This window comes from Cucumis melo, chromosome 5, assembly GCF_025177605.1.
Source record: "Cucumis melo cultivar AY chromosome 5, USDA_Cmelo_AY_1.0, whole genome shotgun sequence".
Classification (NCBI taxonomy): domain Eukaryota; kingdom Viridiplantae; phylum Streptophyta; class Magnoliopsida; order Cucurbitales; family Cucurbitaceae; genus Cucumis; species Cucumis melo.
The window spans coordinates 28,725,462-28,745,372 of NC_066861.1; the positions used below are offsets into that span (position 1 = coordinate 28,725,462).

Consider the following 19,911-nt stretch of genomic DNA (forward strand, 5'->3'; position numbering starts at 1 on the left):
TGGCTCTATACAATCCGATTGCCTAATTCCTATTTTTATGATTTATAGAAAATTATTTATTTTCTCTTTTAGATATGTGTGAACGTTTGTGAACTCAGTTAATCTCAACTGATAATTCGCGATACTACAACATTTGAGTGCCAAAGAAGTGAGAGAAAATTAATTTCTAGATAGACGACTACCATGAATTGAATTCATGATTTTTTTTGTTATTAATTGAAATGGTCTCTTTTTACCACGAGACTAATTTATGATAGTTTATAAAAGATTATTTCTAAAACCTAATTAAAGGCAAACAAAATTCAAGTAGTTAATTAGTTTTCCTATTTTAAACCATTCTTAAACTTATGCTAATATTCTTAAAATAAAATAATAGAGAGAGAGATAAAAAGTTATAATATCATGTGTATGCACGTGTGTGTGAAAAGGAAAAACGAAAAGCATGATTGTGATAGAAGGATTAGTAGAGAGAGAGAGAGAGAGAGAGAGAGATAAGAGAGAAGAAAAAAAATATGTGACAAAGGGTTGAGGTCGCTACACTAAACACAAGTGAGTGTATGGAATGGATTATGAATATGAAAAGGTGAGATGTTTCAAGAATGGAAATCTATTTCTACCCATTTTGGTAGAACCCATGTGCTTGGAAGGCCTTAAATCCTATTATTTGGCCGCTCCAAACAATTAAGCACAATCAAACTTGATCCAATTAAGCAGTCAAACTTGATCCAAAAAGTAATTTCTTAACCAATTGAGAGAATACATTAACTAGTTGGTGCACTAAGCACATAAGTGCTAACCAATTAGTTTCTCATCCGGGGGATGTTCCGAGAATTGGAATAAAGTAATAAGATTAAAAATATAATCCAAAATCCATATTTGAAATGGGCATTTTGAATGAGTTTTGTAATACTAAACTGATTTGGGAAAGCACGATCCTAATTTTATTCCATCCTCGTTTGTTCATCACGCATTCTAAAACCCATCAAATTCCCGGTATACTTGATTATATATCAACTCTCCTAATTCTTAAGTTTCAACATATTTCACTTTTAACCCATGAGTTGTAAAAAAATTTCTATTTGATTTCTAAATTTAAAAATTCTATGTCGAAGACCATTGAGTTTTGAGTTTTATTTTTGGTCCTTTAGATCTCAATATATTTTACACCTCCCTCCAAATCCTTATGGATGCTCCATTTTTTGTTATCGTAGACGAATAATTACTGAAAATTACTTAAAATTCTAGAGAGCAGATAGAGACAGTTTTTGATGTTTTTGATGTTTTTGATCTTTTACCATGTTTTTCTGGAATGAGAACAAATTATTGAAACACTTCTTTTACCTTAGACAAAACAAAAAACCAAAAATATTAAAATAGTTCTCAAAATCCCTTCACCCCTCTTAAAAAAAGAAGAAGAAGACAAATTTAAGAATTGAACTTTTATTTGTTCATAAACCCATTAACCCATCACTGTGCTGCCCCTCATCGCTGTGATCTTGTTATTAAAAGAAAGAAGAAAAAAGAAAAAGGTTCAACAAAATGAAATATCTTTCACTCATGAAAGGGTCTGAAATTTCGAAGTTCAACAACTTTAAAGGCATGAACTGCCATAAAAAATCCACACAAACTTAATATATACATTTCTTTTTTAAAAAAACCATAAATAAGAAATAGCTATCAAAATCCCTTACACCCATCTAAAAAGTTATTAACCATTTAAAAAGGAAACTGTCCTTTTAGACACAAAATTGAAAGTTAAGACATCTATACAACATGGTTCTAAAGATTGACATATTTCTAAAGACAAACTTAAAAATTGAGTAAATCTGTAGTGTAGTTTACTGCTAAAAGAAACCCATAAACAATAAATAGTTATCAAAATCCCTTACACCCCTTCCTTTCCCCAAAGAAAAATCAAAATTCAAGGACCCTATTAAAACATTTTTGAAGTTCAACGTCCTTTTATAGACACAAAACAGAATTTCAAAATCCGAGGAGAGTAAATTAGTAGTTTACTCCTAAAAGAACCACAATTAAACAATATCTAAAGTTAATTATCAAATTCCCTTTCACGCACTTCCCTTACCAAGAAAAAACAACCACAAACAAGAAACAGGCCAGTCCTTATTAACCCGATATTTGGAAACGTTGATGATTAAGTGGAAATGGGAGTGTGTAGATGTACCTGATATGGAGAAACAGGGCAGAAAAAGGCAGGTAGGCAGATGCAAAAGGAGGGGAAAAAGATCCCAGTGATGAGAGACAGCACTATGTAAGCTCTAGCTTAATGAAGGGATATGGAATCTTTACAATAGGCTGCTGCCTGTCAAGAGAAAAAAAAAATAAGTGAGAAGTCATATCAGTCTATTCTGTCGCAGTACCTATCTTTATGCCAATGCATACAGAAAACTTCAATTATTTATTTATTTGTTTTTCTTTTCAGACTTGTACGTACCTCACGGCTTATGACTCAATTGGCTGCTTGCCTACTTCCTCCAGCAAAAGCTGCCATTGTTTTTTTTTTTTTTTTCTCTCTCTCTGACTGCCTCTAACTTATGAAAGCTTGATAAATACTTAAGCTCCCAGGTAGGAGTAGCTCTAGTCTTGTACCTTCCTTCACATGACCGACAATAATAAAAATGAAAAAGGCTCTCAAATTTCATTGTTGTTCTTAATTTTTCTTGAAGAAAATATTATTTTTACTTATTCTCATTGTCGTCTTTACTATTTTTCTTTTTAATCTTCAAATTTTAGAAAGAATTTGCCCCGACGTTGGTCACTAAACTTGAAATACAAGTCCATGCGATGTGATATAAAAAAATTTATCATGATAATGTTTGGGGCTAGGAATGAAGTGAAGTGGACTATAATAATCCACACTTCATTGAGGGTAAGGATTAGTTTCAGTTGAGGATTAGGATTTAAAATAACTCTCATATCATTACTACTCTTCAACTCTAGAAATATTTGTTTAAGTATTGGAAAGCTCATCAACCAATTTTCTGATCTTCGCTGGTCAATCTCTAATCACCATCTTTGGTGACGGCAGTGACTCCATCAACAAACTTCACCATTACCACTGATCAACCTTGAAAAATTTTAATAATTTTTTTTAAAGTTCAAGCTAATCTCCGATGATCATCATTGGCCAATCTACGACCACCAATGACTCTACCGACAAACTTTCGAAAACTTAACTCTAGCGACCGTCGCCAACTAACCTCCCAATCGCTACCAATCAACCTTAAATTTTTTTTAATGAAAACATTTTTAGGGTTTAGACTAATATCTGGTGATTATTGTCAACCAAGCTCCGACCAATACCAATCAATTTAAATTTTTTAACTAACTCCAGAGACTGTCGTCATCAATCAATTAATTTTTTTTTTTAACAAAAGCATTTCTAATATATATAACAATAAAAAGAAACTTGTATATACAAATGCTTTCAAAACAAAGTTTAACCACATTATGCTTTTGTTCTAAGTTCTTATAAAAAATATTTAAATAAAAAGGAATTTTTTATAACCTTTTTCTAATTCCAAATACATTTAGTTAATTATAATAATATTTTTTAAAACACTTTATTATGCTTTTTTTTGCCTTGCAAAATTATTTATCTACTTGTTAAACTTGTTAATATTCATTTGTACATGAACCATCTAATCAACAAGATTAAATCACATATTAATTTCTACAAAATATATTATAATATAAAATTGTAGAAGAATGCATCTCAACTAGTAATAAACTATTTTGTATAAATTAGTGGAAGGTACATCGAACTATGTTTTCAAAAAATGGTATTTCATGTATGCAAAAATTAATAGTAGAAAAAAATAAACTTGATATGACCCGACTATAAAAATTTACAATTCAAACATAGATTATAATAATCCGCACCACTATTATAATAACCATAAACATAGACTATAATAACACATACTATAATAATAATAAATTTTAATAACTCACTCCGTTAAGATACGCCTTCTTATAAAGAGGAACTTTCTAGAGAAAATTAGAATTTTATTCTCGGAAGAAGCAAGAGTGGTAAACAACGATATGAAATGCACAGTAATATGTATATACAAAATCCAAAGGGGGAAAAAATTAAATTGTTCCATAAAACAAAATCTTGAAACTATTCGGGTAAAATCAAACTCAAGCTTATCCGTTTTGTCTGGGTGTGTATATACCAATAATTCTCATTTCTCATTAACTCCCAAAAAAAATCACTCGTCATTCTAACCGGAAACCAAGCAATGAGGAATAATAAAGCTTTTGTCCTATTTCCAACTTTCAAGTAAAAATAAAAGTTAGAAGTAAACCAAAAAAGGGGGGAAAATAAACAAAAAAAACAGCCATTCTTTTCTTATTTATTAAAAAATACCGTATTCCCTTACACATCAGAACAATCATTGCGCTTATTTATCCCCTCACAGATCCTTGGTTTGAAATATCCCTTTTAGAGACATTCTTGAATCCAAAAACTACAAAACTATTGGATACTAGGTAATAACTTATTATAGGCTCAATTCATGGTGGTCATTCATCTAAGATTAAATATCCCGTGAGTTTCCTAACACTAGAGATTAGTCAAGGTGTGTAAGCTGTCCTAACACTCACTGATAAAGTTATGGAACAAACTAGCTGTCTTTCAAAAACTTATAACAAAAAACCATTTTGTTTAATAAAAGCCTCTTGTCAATAAGGGCCAAGGCCAAAACAGACTTCCCTCTTTTTTATACTCAGAAAATAATATTATTTTAGCAACTAGGCTCAATAATCTTCTACCAAGAATGGAGAGAGAGTTACCTGTCTTGATCGAGAAGCAGGCAGATAAGCTTTTAGCAATGCAGGGCCCTCACGTCAATCCACCAGCGCAAAGAGAGTAATGATAATGCATGCATGACCCAACATTGCAACATTCTGCGAGTAATATATGACAGTGCCGGGAGCCCATTTTTGTGTCATATATATGAAGAATACAATCATGCTAACCATCATTACACCCTGTAAGTTGTATTGTCACCAACCTGAAAAGAAGAAAATAAAGTGATGGAGGAGAGTAAAGCGATGAAGCAACAGCCCAAGAAAAACTTGTGGAAACCAGAAGAAGATTTCATCCTCAGAAGCTACGTGGAAACTCATGGTGAAGGGAATTGGGCGACTGTCTCCCAGGAATCAGGTAAAAGAAATCGACTCCAAAACTATAGATTAACTGAATATAAAAGGTGCATGCAATAGTAATACTATATCGGCTACAATTCATCGTTCCCAGAACCCTATAGAACACAGTGGGACAAAGATGAACGAATTTTTTAAAAAATAGTTCACACATATCAGGAATTGTAGGGTTCACATCTCTGTGTGTGTGTGTGTGGGCGTCCCTCCCCATCTCTCAGGTTTGATGCGAGGAGCAAAAAGCTGCAGGCTGAGATGGAAGAATTACCTCCGACCTAATATAAAACGTGGGGGAATGTCCAAAGAGGAAGAGGATTTAATAATCCGTATGCATAAACTTTTAGGCAACAGGTCAGTTTGTATAGCATTAACCTCTACAAAGCTTAATCGTTACTTACAGTAAAGAGAGCAAACTTGCTGAATGTTTGGTTTCAACTCTGTTACTTCTTCCATCAGATGGTCATTGATTGCTGGTCGGCTTCCGGGTCGAACTGATAATGAGGTGAAGAACTACTGGAATACCCATTTAAACAAGAATGGTCTGCAAGATAAAAGAAAAGCAAATAACTCGAACAGCTGTAAGAAAAATGATGACAACAACAGCGACGATGGGAATAATAAGAAGCAGAAGAAAGTTATCAATCAGACTTGTTATCCTCAACCGCCATTATACAGAGACAACGGGGCAGATTTGGCTCATGATATACAGAGAAGGAACCAGGAAGAGAACAGAGAAAAGCAAAATCCTTCGAATATGGATGACATAACAAGTTCTCATTATAATATAAATTCACCAATGATACCTGCAAATAACACGACGTTTAATTTTGACGACGAGCCTTACTTTGACCACCTTGATCCCTTCTTCCTGTTCGAAGCATTTGGATGCAGTAGTGTTGATGCATCACTGGATAACATGTAACTTGTGATTCATTAGGTTTTGAGAAACTCCACGCTCAGGTAGGCTTCTATTGTCAAAATCCTTATTCTTTTCCACCCATTAAGATGGAAAAATTGCACCGGCTCTGTTTAACATTCAGAACCGAAGCTTCAAATTCCATGCGACCTTTTCCTGTACCTTTTGAGCAACTTCACACATCGTTATCTAGCAATCAAAACTGCACTTTCAAAAAACATCTTGGAATCTACCAAATTTTACAGCGCGGAAGCTGAACATGGCTATTATATTCTAGATATCATTATTTCTATTATATGTATTAAGAAAATAAATAAATAGCGGTACATGTTGGAGAACACAGAAAGACTTATCCAGTTTAAGTGCAATGCTTTGGTGCATTTCCTTGTGGAAGTTGACTGAACAAGAATATGAAAGCCTTTCCATTAGATATCATTGAACATTCATATAATATGATGGATTGATACCATGGAAAATCTAAAAAATCCACACTTTCCTACCAAAATTAAGTTACTTAACAGATATTCAATTCTCTATGTTCCAATGTATTGGACCAACAGGGCTTGTTTATCAACAAGGAATAGAACGAATATTACAAGACTTCATCATGCTGAATGTAATATGAACCATCATCCAGTGGCAATGAAGGAGGGGTTCCAGGAGGGATGTTAGCAGCCCCATTCTCTCCAGCACACACACATAAAGCCTCCGCATCCCTGATGGCAGCGTCAAGGTCAATGTGACCACTTAACTCATTGATAAACTTCAAGAGTGTGTCGAAGTCCATCTGCTCCCCCATTATCTTGTTACGATAGCGCTTCAAGACTGCAACACAAATGTACAGATGCAGGTGTTCGGATGGATAATGAGTCCACAATACCTCCCATAGGTGCATGACCTTTTCGTATTCAAATTCTCTGTCCATGAATAAAGAGCATATTAGCAAGATAATTAAGAGAACAAATGCATGATAAACTAATTCTCTATCGAAAGTTGTGCCATAAAATGAGAAATATAACTCTATTAATGGTGATATAAAATCAGCACACGGTGCAACTCAAAAGAAATTTTAGAAGATGAAGTTAGTCTATGATACAAAGTGGTGAGACTAGGCCTTCATTGGAGGGAAGGCAGCTAAGTTACTAGCAGAGAATTGGGAACATGATATTCAGTTAAATTCAATAAATTAAATATCTTTTAGATGCTGATGTTCATGAGTAGTTAAATCAAATAAGAATTAGGCCCTATCTGTTTCCAATCTATGAATTGCCTATAGAATGCTGCCAACCCATGGATACTTTATAGTTAACTCTTTAGGGTTCTGGAGATAATCTCCTCTTATTACTAGTATCATTGTGCTCTTTGGGCAAATATTTTCAAACTCTTCAAAAGAAGATATAGAGAACAGGGTAAAAATTTCTGTACCTGTCCACATTTTCTAAGTACTAGTGGGACGATCTTCTAACCAAACAATCACAACAAATACCATAGCAATGTAAATTGTAACTATTATCCTTCCTAAGTTTTGTAAATGTTGAATTGCCTATGGCATCCGACTAGCTTAGTTAAACATCCATCTAAATAGCATCATATTCATTGATACTTGGTAGTAAGGGCGGACATATGTTGTTTAATGTGAATTGATTACTCCTTTACTCACTCCAACTTACGTAGTCCTTCCTTCTCACAAAGTAGAATGCTCGAGAATCAGCCCATTTTTTCTCACTCCACACAATGGCAGCAGCTATGTATGTCACGTCTACTAACATGCTAATTTCCCGTCCGCTCACTTTGGGCAGGGTAATATATTATAGCATTTAACTCGTAAAATTGTTGAATAAATTCAATCACAAGGTGTTTTCCTTGCTTGCATGTATTTCTATATTCATGCGAAAGTCAATAAAACTTCAAAGCCAGTCAACAATCTTTTAGCATTCATATATTACGTGCAGAACCTTCCCTGCACAATATTTAGCCAGTCAACATCTTGTAGTTTTGAAACTTTGAAGACTCAAATTTCTTCCCTTTATGCCCACTGCCAGTATAATATGCATTACACACTACACGAACCAAAACTTTCTGTTTTGGACTGATCGGAGTATTGTATCTTACTTTCTAAAGCACATTTCTTAATCCCTTTGCCCAGAGACTCATAATTTAAACAGATATTAATAGCAATCAATTAACAAACGAAAGGATAGTGTAGAAAAACTGTAGAATATTGGGTAAATATAAATATAACCAATATTCCAGTCTTAAAAGAAAAAAAATATGCAAAATACAGATGACATGAGCCTGACCTTTTGAACTGTATGAGAACCCAACGGAAGCAAAAGAAATAATTCAAGCAATCATGCTGGCTGAAGTAGTTGTGCAATGGGGTATCTAACAACTCTACCAGCTGCCAAAGACGTAGCAGAAGAAAATTAGGAAGGAAAATCATACCATATAAACGTACCATTGCATCATAAAATCAATATATTTAGAAAGAAATGTAAGCTTTCCTATTAAATAAAATTAGATATTCATAAATAAAAATTTAAAAATTAATTATAAAAGATAATGTATTTAAAAATTAATGAACAATGAATAAATCAAGTATGGCAGCTTTTTTCACAAAATGATTTGTTGATGCAATTAGATAAAAAGAAAAGATTCCTATGCTCTTCTATTCCATTGACAACAAGACAGCCAAATATTGAAAGAAATTGAGCAAATAAACATCTCAAAAGGTCAAAATGACTAACAACTTAATGTATTGAAGAAACCAAGAAAGCTCCAATAAAATCATGAAAGTAATGAAAGGGAGACTCAGATAAGCAAAGGAAGTCTCAAAAAGAAGATTACAGAAAGCTCTTTCAACTGGCATGTTTTGCATCATATCTTAGGGATTCCTTGGTTCGGGCTGAAGAAGCAATGCCACAAACACTTGACAACGTATAGTAACAAAAGGAGGGGATCATAAAATACAAGGGCTATACATTAGTTAGGTTGATAAGCTAGCCCTTTAATAATAATGTTCTACTCGTAAAAACTAGGCAGATTTATTAATAAATTTCACTTTATTGTTTTTCTCCATATATGGTATTCAGGGCCAGCTTTAAGAGACAGCCGGAAAAAAACAACCACGTTCAGAAGTGATAAGTTCAAACAAGATGTTGTTGTAAGCTCAGGAATCTCTTGGAACAATTCAAATAAATATAATAGAGGTTCAACAAATGATGGATACCAATGGGAAGAAAGTTCAATCAACTAGTTCTATATCTTTCTGATATGCACGGTCAAAGAAAACAAACAAAGATGCAAGAGGGCTAAGCACCTTTCTTGATACATAAAAAATGATGGGATGGAGATAAAGATTCAAAAGATTTTCCGATAGGCAGCAAAAATTATTAACTTAGGTTTCAGTTTGTGGAGAAAACAAGAAAATCCCTTCCCCAAAGTCATTGTCACACAGAGCTCCAACCTGCCCATCAAAACAGCATTGGGAACAGAGGATCTTTCTTTACTGGCAGCAAATACAGTTCTTATACGTTTCTCCATTAAAACCGATTGTCAACAGTAACTGTTTACTTAAAATTTAAATGATAAAATAAATATCAAGCAACCTATTGCACAATAATTTATCTAACCACTATAAATATAGATATCGTGAATCCAATTTGTATGTGCATGCAACGAAATACAAGGGAGGTGGGAACCTTGGAAATTGCAAAAAGTTGGCAATGCATCCCAGTCTGGTCACGATTGAAGTTTGGTCCAAGGCGTTCCATTAGAGCAACAAAACACCAAAATGACTCTGACTCATCGCCCATTACAAACAATATAGGTGAAAGGAAATCACTCATACCCTGTAAGTTATGACAGTAAAATCATCAAGAGTTAGTAGAGCAACAAAACACCAAAATGAATCTGACTCATCACCCATTACAGACAACATCGGTGAAAGGAAATCAGTCATACCCTGTAAATTATCACAGTAAAACCATCAAGAGTTAAATGTAGTTTAACCAATGTGATTTGACTCGCATAATTCGCCAAAGCAATTTTAGTGCATCAAAAAAGGTGTAAAAGAGGGGGGGAAAAAACTAAAGTGTAGCTTACATCTATTGGCATATCAAAAAATTGAATTAAAAAAACTATGAACATGGCCATAAATTAAAACACACACACACACACAACTTTCATGCATTACAATTTGATGATGATCATTAAATGCACAACAAAAGTAAGTCTTAGTTGGCAATTAACCAGGATAAACTGTTTGGAAGATACCATGGTTGTATAGGACCATTTAGAAAGTCTGATTGAACCTTTTTTTTTCTTCTTTTTTATTATTAAGAAACACTTAAATCGATGAATGAAATATCCAAATAGTAACAAAAGGGGAACCTGATAAGGAGAATAACCAAAAACCAACAATAAAAACAACATTGGTCAATTTGATGAAATTTTAACTTTTTTCAGAATTCTCCGAACTAGGCCCTCATGGAATAGTCTTATTCTCCTATGCTCGTATATTTACAGACATTGTAAATATATATATGTTTATATCAAAATAACAATTTTGGTTGAGAAAAAATGAAAGAATACACAAACATACAAAAAACCAAGCCTACAAAAAGAGGAAACTCCCTTTACAAGAAGGAACTCCAATTATACGAAATAACACCTATAGAATAATTAAATAGAAGATAGAATTTAGAAAGCACCTAAAACTTCGAACATCCTAGTTATATCCTTGCTGACATATAGAATTCATATCTAGATCAAACGACTTCATATGTAGATATAATACTGTTAGGTGGCAGCATACATTACAAAAACTTCAGGTAACCCTTAACTGGCGATTAATTTCAAATGAGGTGTACACTCTTTCTGAGCCACTAGTATTTGGTTGATGAAAAAGGTAAGATCAAGTATAAGTAATATTCTTTGATGCCTGAACTATAACTATTAGGCATAGGAAAAATGAAATACCTGACAATATCCAAGATCGAAGTTATAAAATGAGTAGGTCAACAAAATATCGTGAAGAAGCTTCACATTAGGGTTTTCATCCCCATCAAAGAAAGAAAGTGATCGGTCTGTCCTCACCTTAGGAAAACATTAGGATAAACTATTTAGAAATGGAAAAAAAAATCAAATTTATTTAATAACCAACTAAAGAAAACAAAGTATTTCCTTTCAATACACCTACCACATCTTTCTCAATAAGGCCTTTTCTTTCTTTAAATTTGGTAAATCTTTTTGCCTGCTCTGGGGATATACTCTGCAAAAAAAAAAAAAAAAACCATAGTACGTAGATAAGCTTCACTAAGTGGGTTGTGGAAAAATGGATTACTTCATTATTTACAAAGTTTTACCTCAAATAAATTTATCAAGAGAACCTATAGATAATTCCGTGGAACAAAGGTTCCACAACATAAAAGTTCGAAAAAGATTCACTTATATTTTTTGATAGATGGACTACTCACTAGGCTGTCTTGAATGAAGTATACAGTACAGACTTTTTTTTTCTCCATAATCTCTATTGATGGGTTATGAAATACCTTTTTTTGGATAATTGAGACAGATTTCATTTCAAAATATTAAAGGATGTAAGGCATCCCCTTCAATCCAATAAAAATGGGGTCTGTTAACAAAAGTCCCGAATCCAAATTGATTGTAAAATAAGTAAGCAATCACTTTTCATTGGTTGGATAAAAAGAGATTAGTGCTCAAAAGTACAAGAAATCCAAAAAAGGATACAAAACCATAATAGAAAAATAAATTAAAACAAAGAAACATAAAAGAATAATGAGAGCAACACAAAAGCATTTTCAGTTGGGACAAATATTGTAGGCTCTTATTAGGACATCATGTGATGTAGGAAGATTTTTTTTTTTTTTTTTTTTTGGTTCCTTTTTGTTTACTTTATTAATTAGTTGCATTGTTAATTTTAGTTAATTCCTAGCTAAGTAGTATTTAGAATTTAGTTATGATCTTATTCTTCATCAAGTCTATCTATAGCCACTTTTAGGCAGTAATTGAGAGCCACTACTTTCGACCAAGCGAACACTTAGGATCGGCTCGCATGGAGGATGTTGTCAATAGTGGCCCATTTTGTTGTGTTTTCTAATAGGAGGAAGACTCGAATCAAGTTCTTTGAAGATATGAATTCATGGATTTCGTTTAGAGACTCTTCTTCCAGAAGTTCAGTTTGTTGCTTGCTTGTCATAGGGCACCAGAGATTTTTTTTTTTTGTTTTTTTTATTTATTTTTTTTTTTTGGGAAAGGGCACCAGACATATGATCGGGAGTTCCTCCTCCATCAGCCTTTCAATGAGAAAGGTCATTGTTTATGGTTGGTAAGGGTGCATGCTAACATGCTGAATCTTTAAGGGAAAAGGAACAATAGAGTGCTGGATAGAGCCCCCAATTGAAGTTTGGACCCTTATTAGCTTTCATGTTTCTCTTTAGCCATCGACTTCAAAGTTTTTCTGTAGCTATTCTAAAGGTTTTATTTTGCTTGATTAATCTCCTTTTCTTTCGTGGGGTTTCTTTTTTCTTCAAGAAGAGTTAATTATTCAAATTCTTCAGCTAAAAATTATTTTTGGGCATAAAAAGCTAACTTTTATAATCTCTACCATCTAAACTATAAAGTCACGTGGTGATAAAACTCATGTAGCCTTCTAGCTTCTGCAGTAAACTAAAAAAAATTGTAGAAGAGGGTTTATGATAAACCTGCCACTGGTTCTTTATTGTCAAATACTCGGATCTTTTGATGGATTGAAGATATTCCCTCTCAGCATATGTGGAATCATAAGCATGGAACCCCAACAAGAAAGCCCATACCTAGATTTTATTCATATTGTTGACATGAAACATAACTTCATTTAGAAAATAATAATAGTATTAAAAGAAAAGAGAACTTAGGAACAAAAATCTATGGAAGACCATGAAGTCCTTCAAACAGTTAATCATAAACCAAGTTCAATTTGTACTATTGTAATTAGAAGAAAAGAGAATATATAAATTGTACACAGTACTTCACTTCACTAGCTCTATCGAAGACCTACCTCTTTTCGTAGATTATGCTCTACTCCCCCATAAAAGATTCTCTTTCTCAAAGATGTTGAATCCAGAACTCGTCCCTCAGCATCCAAGAAAGTGGCCCACTAAAAATAAAAGAGGCAGTGTGGTCAAACATATATCCTGTTGCAAGTACATGAATGCGATGTAATTGATTTTGTATATATGTGTGCTTAAAGTATTCCATGAAAAAGCCAAATCATCCAAGGACAATCTTGGAGGCCACTATTCTCAACGCTTTCTTATGGCGTAAAAGTTACAAGCCATTAAGAGGCATAGTTTCTCTTCTCTACAAAAGAGAATTTAGGCCTAGTGATATTGACAAACAACAAGACCACAATGATGTTAATTGTATTACTATATCATTCTTTAACAAAAAAATAATAATAATAAAGAAAGCATGAAATATGTATTTACCTCTTCAGATCCGAGAGGTGGTTGTCGTGGCTTTCCCCACACTAAGGTCAATTTATCAAACTGCCAAAGATGCAAAAAGTGCATGATTTGAGATAAGTTTTACCATGAAGTAAAGGAAAAAGAGAAAAGTAAAAATGAAATTACAGTTGAAATTACAGATGTAATCACCTGAATAGGATCCTGTACAACAGGACTATCATCTGTAACTTTTTCTAAACCATTGGATGATGTCTGATGGGAATCAAGAGAAGATTGATTTTGTATTCTCATCTCTGCCACACTAAAACCATTATTATGATTTTCACGGAATAATTGTGAAGTTGTTTCTCGTGCAAATTTGGTGACAAGAGAAAACTTTTCCAGAATTTGAATTGGGAGGTCACGTGCTGGATCATGAGCCTTATGCCTTTGTTTCCCACCGTACCGAGAAATTTTCGATCTTTCTTCATGAGAATCTTCACCAGCCCTCCTTTCCAAATTTGATGGAGACACATCAAAGGAAGCAGATGAAACAGCACTGGCTATCGAACCAGACCTTGGCAGCTCCAAAGAAGATAAAGTTCTCTACATATGAAAATAAAGTGGATCAGTATCCTTGGATGATATGACAGTAGTAAAGCAATAATACGAGAAAGAAGACGCCGCTAAAGGTTGAAAATCTGATGAGAACCAAAAGATTGACCTAAAGAAACAATAGTTGGAAATTGTCAATAAATGAGAAGGGTAACAAGTACCTGAAGAGGATTCTGAAAATCGTTCACAAGAAATGTATTTGCATCTTCTTCAGACCTAAATATGTGCTGAAAATTAGAAAACTTGCAAATAGGATCCGACTAAGATTATAAATTTAATCTAATCATAAAAAGAAGCCCAAAATGAAAACAAAGGTGGGAGAGATTATAACTAAATGGCATATGGAAGAAAAAATTACAACTCCAGTCACCAAAAAAGAAAAACAAAAAGAAGCATACAACCACAAATTCCTCAAGATAAATCCCACGAATGAAACCGACTGCCGAGGACAACATAACAAAGGAAAAACCAAAAAAAAAAAAAAAAAAAAAAAAAACCAGCAGAGAACAGTAACAGAAAACGAAGAACGGCTGAAGAATCAAAGGCTTTTAACTGAAAAACAAAGCCAGAACCTTCTGACTGCAACAGACAAAACAGAACCATGTTACCACAACCATCAACAACTTGCCAACCTTTCAAACTTTCCTCCTGGCACCAACATATAAGATCCTCTATCTTCAACGAGTGAAGGTTGAGAAAAGACTATAAAAAGCTTAAAAGCCAACAACTGTGGTCATCTACAAGCACCCTACTCAAAAGAGTAAAAACACACACACGCCAATTAGCATATGTGCATATGTTATCTATTGTATGAAATCTTGGATACCTAGTTCTTCTTTAATCTTGTTGTGACCTTTTTTTCTTTTTTTGTTAATACAATGCTAATTATTTAAAAACAAGCACCAATATGCATACATTCATAGATTATGAATTGTATGAACTTTTAGATTTAGCTTCATAGGTGCCATGTTCATGGGGGCCCCGAAGCTCTTTTATTGTTTAAATGGGGTTGGAGATTCGTATGGGAACCCAAAGCTTTTTGGTGTAAGTTATTAAAAGTATCCGTAGTTCCAACACTCGTGGTTGGCATTCTTCTGGAACCTTTGGCCTGAGTTTGAGAATTCCTTGGACTAATATATCCAACACTTGGCTGAAAGCCTGAAAGTGTCTACAGCTGCTTTCAAGTTGGGAAATGGAAGACAAATCAGACCTCGGCTGGATATTTGTGTTATGAATCTTTCCTTCGGAGCATTTTTTCCTTAGTTGTAGGAGTTACTTTATTACCCAATAGTGGTTCTGACTTTGAACATTGGGATGAAATATTAATTTTTGGCATATTGCTTTCAGAAGGCTTCTAAAGACTCAAGGTGATTTTCTGATTTTCTGCAACTATTGTGTAGTTTGAACTCCTTACAACCTTGTTCTTCTCAAGATTCAAGGTGCTGGGTGTTACCTCCCCCCAGATTCTTCACGGTTAATTCTCTATATAAGCATCTAATGGTGGCCTCCCATTATCTAAAATTGTTTATCAAGCACTTTGGAAGTCCAGAAGTCCAAAGGAATTAATGTTTTCATTTGGACTATGCTACTCTTCTCTCTTAATTGTGCTGCCACCTTACAACATAAATAGCAACAACACTGTCTCTTTCCCTCAATGTGCCCTCAATGTTTGGCTCAAAGTGAAGACTTGCAACATTTGTTCTTTAAGTGTAGCATTTCTAAATCAGCCTGGGAGGAATTTTTCTCTTTTTTCAGTGAATATTTGCTTTGTCTTTTCCAACTAACATTTTTCAGCACTTGGTGGCCCCTCTTTTGGCAAATACTTGTCAAATAATATGGTCTAATGCAGTGAAACCTCTCCTGTCTAAAATATGGTTAGAAAGAAACCAACAGGTTTTTCATGATAAAAAACCCTTTCTTGATCTTTTCGTGCGGATTCGGCTCATCTACTTGAATCCTCGTGATGTTCTCGCTCCAAGGCTTTCTCTAATTATTCTATTTAAAACATTTGTTTGAATTGGAATGCTTTCATCTACTATGCTTAATTTAGTTTATATCTTTTAGTTGAACATTCATTCTCAGTTTCTATAATATTGTATTTTGAGCATTACACTCTTTTCATTATATCAATGAAAGGTTTTGTTTCCTTTTCAAAAAGTAAAAAATAAGAAGAAGAAGAAAAAATAAAAAGATGTTGCGTTAAGAGGATGTGGATGGGGCATTCTTTTTAAAAGGAAAAATTGAAAGAAAGAAATTATACAAATGACAAGAACAAACCTCACAAGAAAAACATGTTGCTTTACAGTAGCAAGAAACTCCCGAACTCCTCCATTATAAAAATAAAGAGATGGAAATGCAAGTCCTGCAAATCATTCCAACCTTGAGCAGATAGAATTGTACCGTGACAATAGAATTGGGACACAAAAGATGAAATGTCATTAACAATTAGGTGTAACATGTAAGAGTAACAACAATATTCATTATTTCATTCACTGAATAACAACATTCAAAACTGCAGCATAAGCAAACTTTATGAATATTTCTAACAAAGCCAATTAAAGAAAAATAAAGAACTCCATCAACAGAACGATGCTATTATGAAATAGATCGAATAATACTTCAAAAACAATAAGCCTTTTTGGTTGTCCACGTAAAAACCATTGTCATGGCTATTTATTTTGAAATGGTTATATGAGTCTAAGAATTCCATTGATGAATGAAATTCACAAAAAAGCAAGAAAAGAACTTACAAAAATACATAGTGGATTACAAAACATTCTGTCACATAGCTATAGGGTTGCCCCCAAAGAACGTGAATTTTTTCCCTTGTGAACTCAATCTCAGTTGCAATAATAAAATTGTTCTCAGACGTGCATAACAATGTATCTTTCAATTCTTAATTTGTTCCCCTTTTTTTCTAAAATAAGAAATGCTTCAATGATTTTTTCTACTATATCTTTTCTTCTTCTCCTCTGCAATAAAAGACTTTATTTTCTTCCATTTGAGTCACAAATTGGTAAATGAAGAAACGGAATTGATTGTCAAGTTCAGCAGAATCTTCTAGCTTTTCTTTTTAAAAGGTTATTTTTCTCTAGATAAGTTGAGCATCCATGCCAGAGCTGCTGATCGAATATGTAATATCAAAAACTTCGAAATAATATTTAGGAAAATATAAGCTCACCGAAGCTGATTAAACCTTATAAAGTTCGAAAGAACGACTCTCTGATATCTTTTTATAATAAGAAATAAATAGAAACCGTAGAAACTTGAACAAGTTTACCTTTAAAAGGCATCTGAGTTTAATGCATCAATTACCAATGTTAAGGATACAATTAAACGTACAGACACAGTTCAGGAACAATTTAAATTTATATTCCAGTAAGATTGGTAATTCGACGAGAATATATGAATGAACACCGCACTTAGAAAAAGGAAGGAGAGAAAGAATAAGTTACCTGACGACAATACGATAATAACGTACTGCCAACCAAATGCTGGAGTATGGCGACGGATAGACCTGACTTCGGTGAACGGCACTCCTCTGATGGTGTAAAGATTTCTATCTACATTTAAGAATCACATAATCAAGAAATTGACAGCAAGAAGATAATGCATCATTCCGATTACAATTCCAAAGCCAAACTACCTCTCTCCGATAATTTCGCATTTGAGTTTTGTCCTTTGTAAGGAATCCATGTCTGCACAATTAAATACAAATGAATATGCAAATACAGATTTCATTTCTCTATCAAAATAAACACAGAGTTCCGATCAAACGTGCTTACAATGAACAGACACGATCCTTGCTTGATCAACCTCAATCTTCCACTAATTCTTTCAGACGCAAACTGCGTAGGATGAATTGTCACATTTTCTTTAGAATAAACAACCTCGGCACCTTCAAGTTCGCTCGATGTGCTTCCTCGACCGCTATCGGTCCGCATCATAGTAGTGGAACCCTAAAATTCATGAAAACAAGATCAAGCGGAGAAATGACGCAATTGGATGAATATAATTAATCGATGCAAGATAATTAAGAGACTGTAGCTAAAGAAATTGAAATGCGAAATCAACAACAACAAAAAAAGAAAAAAAAAAAGAACAAAGAAAATCCGACGTACTTGCTGCTGTGAGGCTGCGTAATCGGCATCGTCGGACAAATCGTGAAGGTCGGTTTCTAACATCGCCGTCGGAGAAGCAGTTGCTGTAAGAGCGGCTGCCGATGAGCCTCTTTTTGGCTATTATTTGCTTTTCTTTGTTTCGAGAGTTTTTTTCTTTTTCTTTTTAATTTCTCCCACTTCCTTAGAGGCTAAGGCGTCGTATCGAGGACCGTGTGCAATGTACACAACAAGCTTACAACGGGGAAGTTACGATGGCGGACCCACTTACTTGGGTTTATCTTCGTGTATTCTTTTTTCCTTTCATGACTTCTCCTTCTAACACGTGTCTACTACCATTTTTTTACTACCATGTCATTAAACCACGATTACTAGTAATTATCGTTCCTTATAAATAGACGACAATTTTTATTATACTTTGTAAATATTTTGCTCCATTTAAAATTAAATAAATTATAACAATATATGTGTTCGGATGCATTATTTTAATTTTTTATAAGAAATAGTAAAATCGATAACAAATTATAGAGATGATAAGTAGAAGATGTATGGTAAATTTAGATCAAAAAGGTTTTTGATATTTTTCAACGTACATAGCGTGTGTAGATCATGATATATCAAGATATAATACTATTTGTGTCTATATATTATGATATAAATAGACATACATATAAAGTGTGTAGTTTATCTTGAACGGTCATCCATTGTAGATAGATTGACCCTGATATCTTGCAATATTTTGGTTCATTTTTTATATATATATTTAAAAATAGCCCTTAGGTTATATTATTATAAAGGAAATTTAGTTTGAAACTCTTAAAACGAGCACCACTATATATATATATATATATATATATATATATTATTGAGTAGGGTTTTAAACCCAAAAAAACACGAAATTAAGGAGGAACTTATAATTTAGTATTTTTAGTTGTTATTCGTAAATAACGATAAAAAATTCAAGAGAGAGAATCGTAAAAAATGACAAAATAAACAAACTATTTACACTTTTTACGACAAAATCAAGTATAGCGAGTTTTTGTTTTTTTTTTTTTTTTTTTTTGTCATAAATAGTATGTATTTTCTCTATTATTATTTTTGAAAAACACCAAATTTTTATGCTAAGTTTGTAGATTTGGTCAATCAATTAGTTTTTTTTAAAAAAATGGAAACATAAGTAAAAGCATGTATTTTAAAGTTGTCATTTTCAACTAATCCAAATAAAATATCGGAAAATGAATAAAATATATAAGGTCATACGTATATGTATAAAGTACACCAACACCAATTAAGTCATGTATTATTATATAACTTTAAACAAACGAAGTTAGATAATAAAATAAAATTTTGGATACTTTGCAAAATAAATTATACTAATTAGGTCGGTGACTAACCCGCACATTAATTTAGTGTTCGTAAAAATGGGAAAAATAAAGTTCAACCTATATGCTACGTATGCCCTTCACTATCGATATGCTCGATGACGATGCACTTGATTGATATACTTATCAACCATACGCTCATTTATACTATATATTGATAAAACTTAATTGATGCACTTGATTGATATACTTTATAATGTTATGATTGACTAACATTCTTGATATAATTGATAATGATGTGTTTG

The 19,911-nt window shown here is 33.2% G+C and overlaps 2 protein-coding genes and 1 long non-coding RNA gene across 3 annotated transcripts; 1 reads left to right on the forward strand and 2 right to left on the reverse strand.

Moving 5' to 3' along the window:
- Nucleotides 1-1,320: 1,320 nt before the first annotated feature.
- On the reverse strand, nucleotides 1,321-5,723 carry LOC103496784 (uncharacterized). The gene is made up of 3 exons (XR_007821007.1): nucleotides 5,586-5,723; nucleotides 2,456-5,039; nucleotides 1,321-2,323 (listed from the first exon to the last, which is right to left on the reverse strand). It is a non-coding gene; the product is annotated as an uncharacterized LOC103496784 (long non-coding RNA).
- Nucleotides 5,033-6,438, forward strand: LOC103496778 (transcription factor WER-like). Its single transcript, XM_008458769.3, has 3 exons — nucleotides 5,033-5,191; nucleotides 5,409-5,538; nucleotides 5,644-6,438. Exons 1-3 carry the CDS (start codon nucleotides 5,062-5,064, stop codon nucleotides 6,107-6,109), a joined length of 726 nt encoding a protein of 241 aa, XP_008456991.1. The 5' UTR covers nucleotides 5,033-5,061; the 3' UTR covers nucleotides 6,110-6,438.
- A 64-nt stretch (nucleotides 6,439-6,502) lies between these two features.
- LOC103496773 (uncharacterized) lies at nucleotides 6,503-18,519 on the reverse strand. Its single transcript, XM_008458767.3, has 15 exons — nucleotides 18,288-18,519; nucleotides 17,952-18,125; nucleotides 17,813-17,864; nucleotides 17,622-17,729; nucleotides 16,444-16,528; nucleotides 14,328-14,382; nucleotides 13,762-14,157; nucleotides 13,594-13,653; nucleotides 13,164-13,262; nucleotides 12,829-12,939; nucleotides 11,304-11,375; nucleotides 11,084-11,200; nucleotides 9,805-9,954; nucleotides 8,404-8,504; nucleotides 6,503-7,020 (listed from the first exon to the last, which is right to left on the reverse strand). The coding sequence occupies exons 1-15, from the start codon at nucleotides 18,348-18,350 to the stop codon at nucleotides 6,696-6,698; spliced, it is 1,968 nt and encodes a 655-aa protein (XP_008456989.1). The 5' UTR covers nucleotides 18,351-18,519; the 3' UTR covers nucleotides 6,503-6,695.
- Nucleotides 18,520-19,911: the final 1,392 nt, after the last annotated feature.

Excerpts from the sequence above, each read along its gene's own strand:
- LOC103496778 (XM_008458769.3), top strand. The coding sequence starts at position 5,062 with ATGGAGGAGAGTAAAGCGATGAAGCAACAGCCCAAGAAAAACTTGTGG. Across the intron at positions 5,192-5,408 it reads GACTGTCTCCCAGGAATCAG|GTTTGATGCGAGGAGCAAAA; the intron begins GTAAAAGAAATC and ends CCCATCTCTCAG. Across the intron at positions 5,539-5,643 it reads CATAAACTTTTAGGCAACAG|ATGGTCATTGATTGCTGGTC; the intron begins GTCAGTTTGTAT and ends TTCTTCCATCAG.
- LOC103496773 (XM_008458767.3), bottom strand. The coding sequence starts at position 18,350 with ATGTTAGAAACCGACCTTCACGATTTGTCCGACGATGCCGATTACGCA. Across the intron at positions 11,201-11,303 it reads GCCTTATTGAGAAAGATGTG|GTGAGGACAGACCGATCACT; the intron begins GTAGGTGTATTG and ends TGTTTTCCTAAG. Across the intron at positions 7,021-8,403 it reads GTTCTCATACAGTTCAAAAG|AGAATTTGAATACGAAAAGG; the intron begins GTCAGGCTCATG and ends ATTCATGGACAG.